This window comes from Tachypleus tridentatus, chromosome 12 (genome assembly GCF_004210375.1).
Source record: "Tachypleus tridentatus isolate NWPU-2018 chromosome 12, ASM421037v1, whole genome shotgun sequence".
Classification (NCBI taxonomy): Eukaryota; Metazoa; Arthropoda; class Merostomata; order Xiphosura; family Limulidae; genus Tachypleus; species Tachypleus tridentatus.
This window is the reverse complement of record NC_134836.1, coordinates 58,585,563-58,597,717: the sequence shown is the minus strand read 5'-3', so window position 1 is coordinate 58,597,717 and position 12,155 is coordinate 58,585,563. Positions and strand designations below refer to the sequence as shown.

The following is a 12,155-nucleotide window of genomic DNA, read 5'->3' as shown; positions in this document are numbered from 1 at the left end:
TATCCTTAGTACCCTCTAGCTTTACCCAGGAAACTTGAGGAGAAGGGTTAGTAAACAATGCATAACAATTTTCCAGGTTTATTAACAATCAGTGACTGTTTCTCTGAACAATCATTCCAAGTGATGTCATCTGTTGAGATAAACGAATTAAAGTAAAAATCACATAAATCAAGGAACATATCGCTTTATTTTTACTTATAATGAGAACAACTAAACAACACTTTCTGATTCCTCAACTTAACATCTGAAAATAAGCTGATTTACTTTTGAAAATAATTATTGGTTAAATTTTACTACCCCAACTGGTATAACAATAAGTCTCTTATAATGCTAAAAACAGGTTTCAATACTCGTAGTGGAATAGCACAGACAGCCCACTGTGTAGGGTTGTGCTTAACAACAAACACAATAAATTTTATAAATTACAATTTACAAACTTGCTAACAAAGCAAAAGGAACTATCACAGTATTTTCAAATTTTTTGACATATTTTCTTCAAAAATATTTCTAAAATCACAAAATGAGATAAACACATATACTCGGGAAACGCCCAGATGAAAATTTAGCTGATTGTGTCTGCAACACTTTGCCACTAAGTGGCACAATGGTATGTCTTCAAACTTACAACACTAGCAGCCAGGTTTAGTAACCCAGTGTGGACAGAGCACAGATATCCATCCCAATGTATAGTTTTGTGTTTAATTACAAACAAACAAAATGTATCGTTTTAAATTATTTGAACATGTTAGTCCAAATGACAATTGCATGTGTTTTTCTTGATTTATTGTACTTGCATGGTGAATACATTTGTCAAAATTATGATATATCAGTACCATACATTCAAGTTATAGTACTGAAAGCAGTGGTAAAATTATAAATGTTTAATTGTTGGTTTATTTTACTGGAATGGAGCATACATTCATCAGAAATGTTGATATATCAATGCATTACATTCAAGTGACAGTAGTGAAGGTTAATGACAAAACTGTGAGTCTTTCTTTCTTAATTAATCCTACCAAAATGGAGCAAGTCTAATGTATATCAATACCAGTTATTCAAATAAGAGTATGAACATTCTGCAGGAATGTACATATTTTGAATTTACCAAAGACTTTAGTCGAAAGAATACAACATAATAATTTATCAGCTGTAAACCTTGCATGTCGAGTTGATACTTTGTGTGGACATTATTTTGGAACTAGAAACTAAATAGCAGTGCAAAAACTGTCACGACTTCTATATTGGAGAAACAAGTAGAAAAATGGAAGCCAGATTCAAAGATCACAAAAACACACCACACATTTACTAACACTGCAAATGAAATAAACACAACATAACCATAGAAAACACCCAGATACTAAGTAGGGAAGCAAATATAAACAAACTCAAAATCAAAGAAGCCCTACTTATACAATAACTAAAACCAAAATTAAACCAATATAAAGGAACACCTTTATACCTATGCTAATTAACAAAATGTAACTGCAATGCCCCCTACAATCCCGTACCTGTTTATACCCTCATTCCTATGATATGCACCTGGCAATGGTCAGTTGCAAACTCTCTCTTTGTTAACCTGAAGATGGCCTAAAAAGGTTGAAATGTTGTTCCCTGTCATATTAGTAAACGTGTTAATATCCATACCAACAATCCTGAGATACACAAAATAGTGTAGTCTGTTGGGAAAAGGATATAACAAGGATATGTGATTATGTTTTCAGTAAGTGTTGCACAAGTAATTGCAGACATTGCAGTTTAATCAATAGATCTTTCATATATTTCCAAAGAATAACATTAAATATCTGTAAAAAAAAATACATATATTCTTGGAGATAATACAATTAATGAGGAAAATACAACTGTATCAGTAGTTACGAAAACTATTTCTGTTAGGGGACTGACTGGAACTAAGAAATTCATACATGCAGATAGCAGATATAAATTCATGTGAACAGCAGTTGTCAAAGTGGTTGATAAGACTGTTATGTGTGTGTTTTGTTGTATTATTAAAATTTTTTAGGTAACGGTATTCTTTTTTGAGTTTAGCTAGGTACATAATACAATTTTGGAAAGTGGTCCCTAGAAAATTGTCTCTATCCTGGTGAAATCAATTGATCATGGATAAGAGGTGTGTTACTATAAATTAAAAACTATAGTAACCTGCATCATTTGCTATTTAGAATATAAAATAATTAAATTATCAGAATATTTGACACTTGTGACACTCTTTCACCAACTAGAATTGCAATCATTTTTTCAACATATTTTAAAATATAAATATCTGAGAAAGTAATAGACAATTATTCTATGATACAGGTAGATATATGATGCAATACTCGACATATTATGCACAAATATTTGTCTCTGCAAATGCGCAAACAAATTACAAATTATACTAATAAACTCCAAAATTTATATTTCTTACAATCTTTACGACAGACGAGTTTGCAATCATGTTAAATTTGAATGCAATGCTAAAAGACAATTGGTCCATGCATAATACAAAAATAAATTTGTACACAATACAAGATAGGTATTAGGAAATTTACATCACTGTAATACGTTTCTTATAATGTAAACAAACAGCATTTATTTCACCTTTTTGATTGCCATAGGTATATATATAAAACCAGATAATAAGTTCTCGTATAAACAAAAGGCATTACTAGTATTGACTTGTTTGCATACAAAAGATGGATCCGAAGTGCTATTTTCTACATACGTTAAATTCAAAACACTGAATGGCATAATTACAAAAAAACTTAGGAAAACAATATATTCAGTTACGCATGATTTATCTTTTAACATCCTCTGTGTTTTATGTACTGTCTCAGTTATGCCTACACTTTCCTTTCACAAGTTAAACAAGGCTTGTCAGACAGATAAGTGAGAAACTCTGGGAAACAGAATAGAATGAAGAATAATGTACAGACATATTCAAGTTTAAATCAAAGTCTGATTGAAAGAAATAAGTGTGTATTTTATCTACTTGAAATTGACTGAAATATAAACTGCTTTAAAAGTTCTACCTTAAACCAGTGAAACATTAGTTACTAGTCAGCACAGGCAATGAGAATAATCCACATTAAATAAACGTCTACAGACTACAGACAATTACAAAGGGCATAGTATTGAATTTAGCAAATAACTTATAAGATTGTTCCATTTAAAGCCATTCTCTCTAGTCTGTTTATAAACTGAAATCTCTTAATTCAAACCTTCACACAGAAAGGAAATGAATAATATTAGAGTTTGTAGAAAGAACGTCTACAATGAAGCAAAAACCAAAACAAACAGTTACGAAAATTAAAACTAACTAGAAAGTAAGAGAAAGAATAATTGAATCATCTGAAGACAGAACAAATGTTTCACTAATGGATGAAAATAAAGGATTTTTGAAATGGAAAAGCAAAAGTTATCACAAAATTTGAAGAACTAAGTAACAACTGAATTTACTATTGAGCCAAGCAAGGACAATCTCAACAATTATAGTCCCAAGTAGGGGGGGAATTTAAACCTAAACTACCTAATCAGCTAACAAACAAAAGCAAATAGGGGCCTAACCTAAAGAGAGGTTGAGTCAGCTTCATCTGACAGTTAAATTTGCCCCAGTACCCAAGCAGATAAAAGTAAAGCATAATTGAAAAAATATGGAATATAAACAGAGATGAATTAATAATAAGGTACAAATACTAACTGTGAATAAAACAGATTTTACAGATGAATTAATAATAAGGTACAAATACTAACTGTGAATAAAACAGATTTTACAGATGAATTAATAATAAGGTACAAATACTAACTGTGAATAAAACAGATTTTACAGATGAATTAATAATAAGGTACAAATACTAACTGTGAATAAAACAGATTTTACAGATGAATTAATAATAAGGTACAAATACTAACTGTGAATAAAACAGATTTTACAGATGAATTAATAATAAGGTACAAATACTAACTGTGAATAAAACAGATTTTACAGATGAATTAATAATAAGGTACAAATACTAACTGTGAATAAAACAGATTTTACAGATGAATTAATAATAAGGTACAAATACCAACTGTGAATAAAACAGATTTTACAGATGAATTAATAATAAGGTACAAATACCAACTGTGAATAAAACAGATTTTACAGATGAATTAATAATAAGGTACAAATACTAACTGTGAATAAAACAGATCTTACAGATGAATTAATAATAAGGTACAAATACTAACTGTGAATAAAACAGATTTTACAGATGAATTAATAATAAGGTACAAATACTAACTGAATAAAACAGATTTTACAGATGAATTAATAATAAGGTACAAATACTAACTGTGAATAAAACAGATTTTACAGATGAATTAATAATAAGGTACAATTACTAACTGTGAATAAAACAGATTTTACAGATGAATTAATAATAAGGTACAAATACTAACTGTGAATAAAACAGATTTTACAGATGAATTAATAATAAGGTACAAATACTAACTGTGAATAAAACAGATTTTACAGATGAATTAATAATAAGGTACAAATACTAACTGTGAATAAAACAGATTTTCTCAGAAATAATATTTATAGCAATTGAGATACTCCAACCTGTTTTCTCCAAAAATAAAACTTTCAGAATCAGAGAAATACAAAAAAATACAGAAAAATGTTGTATTTTCTACAGTTAAATGGAGTGTTTAAATTGCAGAGTGAATTCCATTCTATTTGTTAAAATAGCTATCAATCCCATACCCCACTGACATGAACATGACAGAAAATTACAAGCGTGAGACTTCACTACGTTGTTCTCTCCTGGTGTAAAACGTTATCTCAATAAATCATTCATAAGTTGGTTTTTAATTTATTCATAATGCTTCTTTATGCAATGTTATTGTTATATCTTAATTTTATCTAATTTCTGATTGAAAAAGAAGGTACTTAAGTTCCTGGTATACTTAGATGCATCAAAGTATCATTATAACATACACCTCTGTTATATTCACGGAGTTCCCTTTGTCAGATAGTTACAGTTTCATAGTGGTTAAATGTTAAAAATTTGAAAAATATTAAATTAAAAATAACATTGTGTAACACAAATTGTGTTACTGGATAGTATGTGTTATTTCTTAATTGCTTGTGTTGTAAAAGTACAGAAAATGGCCATTATTCCCTTCAAACTTTGCTTTTGTGACCTGGATAATGAAATTTAGAAATTAACCTATTTTATATGTAAAAACGGGCAAATTTGCACATTTTCATTTGCATAAGGTCTGAATAAAACAACATATGAATCAAGATTTACATGTATTTATACTAAATTATAGAAAAATGTTTAGAAGTGAGTAGTTTTTTGAGATTTGCAACTATAATATAAATCACTTTCACGTATCAGCCCCCAAATATAGTCTCCCATCATGCTTTTGTTATACACTCCCTGGTCACAAAAGCAAAGTTTGAAGAGAAAAATAGGCCTTTTCCATTTACTTTAAGCATAAGCAATTGGGAAATAACACTTTCTACCCAGGAACAAGAAAAATTAAAAATTTTGTCACATAGTGTAATTAAATGTTGAAACATGTTTTAAATTCAATGTCACACGCAAAGTAAATTATTTCATCTGTACTCAAGATTGAAGCATATTTTGAGAAGTTATATTGGCTCTTAAAATAATGGTTTTGTAATTTCTACATTTTTTTAAAAATCAAAATTATAAGATTAAAACAAAATATTTAACAAAATACTTACGAAAGAAGGTAATTTGAACATAAGTCTCCAACCTTTCAGAATTATCATAAGATGCTATACATGTATACCTGCCCGAATCTTTTGTTCGAGGATTCACAAATACAAGAGACAATATGCTTTCACTCGTTTTACGTACTTCAATATCTTGGTTATTTTCACTGTCAGAAATAAGCAAAAAAAAATTATATTACAATTTTTTAAAAGTTAAATTCACACTTCATTGTTCTATTACATTAATTTTCAGCTGCAATTTGAAAATACAAGATTCACTGCTTAGATTTAAAATACCAGTTTTCTTTAATGATTTGTCCAGTAGGTTAATCAGTGTGATTTAACAAAGCAAGGTTGGAAAAAAAAATCCACAAATGATGTTAAAATATCTTATAAAGTTTCCCATAAGTTACTTAATGCACTTTAGAAAAAATATTTTTTTAGTTGAAAGTTCAGCTGACTGTTTCATTTATAACTCATCAATAACATCACTGTAGTCTCCACATTTAAAGGATTTGCAGTTTCTAGATTTGTATCTAAAAAAAATTGACAAATTTAAAACTAATACATCTAAATTACTTTAGACAACTTGTTTCAATCATTGTTAAAAGAAACAGGCAAAATATTTATTTGCTGAAACAACCAATCAGATACTACAATTATTCCATGCATTGAGAAATATTACTTTTAAATTAAAAAAGGAACTCTCAATAAAAATACAAGTTGCAAGGAGCTGAAAACTGGCTGAATAATTACATAGTTGTACACATTTGTTTGAATATTTCAATAACTTGCTTTGCAAAAATAATGTAAGAATTAGGTCAAGGTGTGATGCTTTTAGAAAAACATGAAAAAAACAACACAGTTTCAAATAAATGAGAAACTGTTCAGATTATTACTGTATTAACTATTGTGTACATGGAAAAACATTCAAGTCTTGTGAGATATTAATTTGTTTGAAAAAGTTTATAAATCATGTTATTAGAATTAACCTTAAAACTGAGGAGATGCTACTAGCATGCAGCCTAAAATTTGCAATTTACCCATTGGACGGTGACACTAAATGCATAACAATGAAAGATTTGAGGCTATTTACTCAACAATGCTTCATGTGGGTACTCGTGATGCTGATGGAAAAAACAAAATTAAGAAAATTGAAATTCTATAAGGTATGGTGGCAGTTATTATGAAATTTATTTTGGCAGAACACACAAAAAATTACAGGTTTTAAGAGTTGATATTTTGTTTTTACTTTAAAAATCATGTATCCATAACTTATCTTTAAATTTTTGAAATGTTTTCAGACAGCACAATTTAAGAATTTAACAGAACCACAAAATGTTTGGATACAGATTTTATAATTACAAAATGCTAAGTAATCCAAATAATTTTCCAAATATTGCTTTTAGACATTCAGAAATATTGCATAAATTTCCATTCTAACTAGCTCCAAAAATATATATAACTTAAATTTTTTTCTTTATCAATTAAAATCCATTTTTCGTTTTCTAGAGAAAATTTATTTATGCAATATTTTTTTTCTGCACTGATGACTTAAAGAAGAGAAAACAATACTAAAATGTTTAGTAATACAAACAAATTCACACTTTGAAATTGTTATTTGAAATGTTTTTGCAAAACTAGGTACTAGCTAAAACTTAATATTTATAAGCTTAAATTATTAAACATTTTTATGACATATTTTAGAGAAACACTTATACAAAATCCTTTTCAGCCAGGTTCTGACTGCAAAAATCCTAGATCTTTTGTTTTTCTTTATTTTAAACATTTATCTGCATATAAATGTATAGCTGTGTTTCTTTGATAGAAATAAAAATTACACTACAAGCAAGACAATCATTAACTAAACAAAAATTATAGCTTTCTACAGTTTTCACACAAATTAAAAAAATATTATATAATGAAATACAACAATAGTTATAAAACCTTTTCACCTAGAAACCAGGGTGTTCCCACTTGGGTCTTTCCACTCCATGTCTGAGAAATATTCATTGTTGTCACTTTTTCCTGTACAAGTAATAGCAAAGCTTTCCCTGGCTGGACGAGACTGAGAATTGCCCTTTGGCTGTATAATAAGTTCTGCTCTATTCTCAGGTTCCTCAGCAAAACAACCTGATACAAATTAGGAATATTATTAAATATTATTATTTTAAAATAACTTTTGAAAGAATAAAACTTTAAACATCAGGACATCACTTTCATTTGGAAAAGCCTATTTTTTTACTAACTTTAAACATTCCAGTTTTATATCTACTTCTGTACTAAAATAAATCAGAACCAAACAGCAAATAAAAAGAAATATAATTCAAATTTCAATTTTGAACAACAAAAATGTGTTCTTTGATATACAAAATACTGTGGGTTTTTATGATAGTCAAAAACAACTATCTGGGTAGTTTTTGGTAGATGGGTAGGATCTAAATACTAATAGTGACCTCTTGTTTTCCTTTGTAGAACTGTAGCAAAAAGACAAAAAAAAATAGATGATGATTTTTGAAGCATTTGATTCTATGCAGTAGGATTTTGCCTCAATAAATATCATCTATTTTTTTTCGTCTTTTTGCTACAGTTCTACAAAGGAAAACAAGAGGTCACTATTAGTATTTAGATCCTTCGAGAATTTAAAGTATGGAATTGTACAAGCTCACAGTGAATATAAAATAAATATACATGTATATTTTTTCTACAAGCACTTCTCAACATATTTAACAAAATAAATCTAGCTTTCAACTAAAGAACACTGAATTTTTGGAAATAATTATAACTAAGGATATTGCACTTTAGGAGCTAAAGTGTAACTAAGAGTATTGCACTTTAGGAGCTAAACTGTAACTAATGATATTGCACTTTAGGAGCTAAAGTGTAACTAAGGATATTGCACTTTAGGAGCTAAACTGTATTTAAGATTATTGATATTTGAGAACTAAATTGTAACTAATAATTTTGTATATTAGGAACTAAACTGTATATAAATCTCCTGAGCTGCATACTTCACAAGTGTTATGTTGTTTTATAATACGTTCATAAAAACAAAACAACAGGTATGACAGACCTATTTCATCACTAATAAACTTTTAATTGCTACAATTGATAGAGTCAACTCCAGGCAAAATTGTGGTCTGTAAGAACTTTATATTCTGTGCTTCTTCCCCTGCAAAACTGACAAGAACTACTATTGGCAATGTTGTTTTTGGTGCCCCTCAGGATGGCATCCTGTGCAGGGGAACATGTCTCCTACACCAAGAAGAGCTAACCCTGATAATTAATTATGTATTTTTATATCCTATCCTTCTTTACATTTTTTATTTTACGAGCACTAAGATGTCAAAGTAAATAAAATACTACACACATTTATTTATTCCCTTATGGTTTGTTGTTATGGATGTGATATGCTGTACATATTTGTATCTGTTAGCATTACAATAATGTTCACAGTTTAAAATGTAACTTCGCTAATCAAAACAGCTCTTTTAACTCAGTTTCTGTACTACTGAAACCTGATTAGGTCTGTTGTGTTTTCACAAACCCTATAACATGTATTAGATACCTTATTGTAAGAGTTGAAGAATCTGGTTAACAACAACAACAAAGAGAGAGAGAGAGAATTCCTTTGGCACGATTAAGTTAATTCGGTAATGCCCATATAAATCTAATATAGTTCCAATGTAATAAACCAGTTACCTAACAGGTTTCGTATCTCAAACAAAGTCAGAAAAGAAACTGGAAAACAGAAGAACAAGTAAAAGTAATTGTTGCTATCACTATGAATAATTTCAGTTCTCTTGTCAAATATTTTAAGAAAAAAAACTGTATTTTATGAACATACAAAGAGAGATGTTTTTCTACAATACATTTTTTCTTCATAACAAGTTGAATAATTTATCAGAAAAACTTAATTTATAAATTACATATTCAGTATTCAGCCAGAATATTTGATTGAACAGGTATATATAACCTATATTTCATAAATTTCCTATCCTTTTGATTAGTACATTTCTATTTATTGAAACTGCTAGATCAGCAAATAATTTGAAGACTTCACTCACAATATGTAAGTTTCAGGTATTGTCATCCTCAAATAATTTTAGGCTAAATGTCTTTATTAATTGCACCTAAGGCCACTTAAGTATGATTTACATGAATCATTCACAATTTCAATTAGTTAAAATCAATCATAAAATTCACAAAAGACATCTTCATTTGTGAGAACCAAAGAAATACCTCTAACCTTGTTTTTTAACATAACTATGCCAACCTCCTACAACAAGATAATAATGTGAGACCTCCTAGCAATTCTGCTAATGACAAGTCTGATTTTTATAGGTCACATTTACTGCAATTTTTGTTGCCTGGTGGGTTAGTAGTAAATTTACAAACTTAAATTGCTAAAAGCCAAGGTTCAATTCCCCTCAACTGGCAAAGTGCAAAAGACCCACTGTGAAGTTTTGTGTTTAAGCAAACAGCAATCATCTCTTTTATCATCTATGATATGTATTAAGATTATGGTTAGCATATCCAGACTTCACAGTTTTAGGCTATGAATATACCATAAAGGCAACAATCAAATCCTATGACTTTACCAGACAAGAGTTAGGAATGACTAACTCTTCTCTCTGTACAGGTAGTCCGTAAGTCCCTACCCATCCATAGTTGTGCCTAAACAACGTTATAATACAAATAATGCGTTGAAGGCAGCTGTTACCGCGGCATTCAAAACAATAACCCCTGCTATGTTGAGGAAAATGTCTCACAGAACATGGCGTCGCATAATATTATGCAGCGAGAATGAGGGGCAACACACAGATACACTGGATACATAAGACATTTGGATGGGTAGGGACTTACGGGCCACCCTGTAGTCAATCAGTTCTTTGCACGCATCAACGTATTGGGTATTAGTTGTGCCTGTGATGAGCTTATGCTCTAAACGGAACACAATTACAATACAAAGTGCTGAAAAGCTATTAGTATCACCTACAACCACTTTCAGTTAGCTTGTTTTTCTCTCGAATTTACTAATAACGTCTTGTAGTGCGACATACATATATAAATACTTTAACTTTCATAATATATTTTTAGACATAACAATTTTGTTTTTTTAAATATAAGCCTGAAGCCACTATCGCTAGGTTTTTCAAGCAAGACAAAACAACGAGACAATTAACACCTTCTACGTCACAAAAATCCATTGACTCATTTATACCGACAATCTGGCTCAGAGAAGTGACGCCATAGGTTGCTATAGAAACATAATATCGTGAAACCGACTCCTTACTTGCGTCTGTAAAATTAGCGTAGTTTAATGCTTCACAAAAGACGCCACGGGTTACTATAACAACATAATAACGTGAAACTCTTTACTTGCGCCTGTAAAAGTAGCGCAGCTTAACGCATAGACGTTGAAAAAAACATAACCTAATTTTCAAAGGGATTTTGTTGTTTGTGTGTGATATTTTTTGTTTGTCCTTAATGTACACAATGATTTATCTGTGCTCTGCTCTGCTTTTTTAGATGTAAACCTACACACAACTAAACCAATGACGAAGACTGATTGTTCGCTTACATTCTAATTTACTTAGAGTAGTCACATACGTTTTTATCCCAAATATCAAGTACAACATATACAACTGATGTTCTTGCCTCCTGTTGAACATTTTGTATGAATTCCTTTTTTTTTTTTTAAGCTTAGTTGACGAGGAATAAATATAATTTGGTCCACAGAAACTGAGAATGCGACGGTATATTACAATAACAGTTCACTCCACGTGAGATCGTGAGAACTGTCCCCCGATAGTACAGCGGTATGTCTTCAGATTCACAATACTAAAATCAGGAGTTCCATTCCCATCGGTAGGCTGAGCAGATAGTTCAATGTGGCTTTGCTATAGGAAAACATACACACACACACACACACACACACACACACACGCAAGAACTATATAGGTTAAATCTTGTCTGTATGTCCGTAGCATGTTCATCGTAACATTTTTATCACTAAGACATCGATACAAGTAAGCCTTTGTTATGTGATAGAATGTATTAAGTTTCAGTTGTCAACTGTTACAGCCTACATAAGTGTAGATACAAACGGGTCTTGTATAGTTTGTTTTTTGTTTTTAGAGAATTAACTTCTGAAATTTGCTGTGATTAATATGACAGACAACGTAATGTGTGTAACTCCCTCTTGTCTGTCACGCCCACTTCTTCCGTCTCGGGCTGAACAATTAAAAGACGCTAGATAAGTTATCATTTCAAACTGTCTTAAGCCCTCTGGTTCCACTTGATCGTTAAACCAACATTAAAAAACAAATATCAAACATCCAGGAGCAAGTCCTTGAAATTCATAAGTTAGATTCAGTCATACTATCGAAACCAAAACTGAAAAACGACGTCTTTTTTCCATTAA

At 30.1% G+C, this 12,155-nt stretch overlaps 1 protein-coding gene across 1 annotated transcript; it reads right to left on the bottom strand.

Moving 5' to 3' along the window:
- Window positions 1-15: 15 nt before the first annotated feature.
- On the bottom strand, window positions 16-10,555 carry LOC143233381 (fasciclin-2-like). Its single transcript, XM_076469567.1, has 4 exons — window positions 10,330-10,555; window positions 7,684-7,861; window positions 5,738-5,895; window positions 16-130 (listed from the first exon to the last, which is right to left on the bottom strand). Exons 2-4 carry the CDS (start codon window positions 7,722-7,724, stop codon window positions 48-50), a joined length of 282 nt encoding a protein of 93 aa, XP_076325682.1. The 5' UTR covers window positions 7,725-7,861; window positions 10,330-10,555; the 3' UTR covers window positions 16-47.
- Window positions 10,556-12,155: the final 1,600 nt, after the last annotated feature.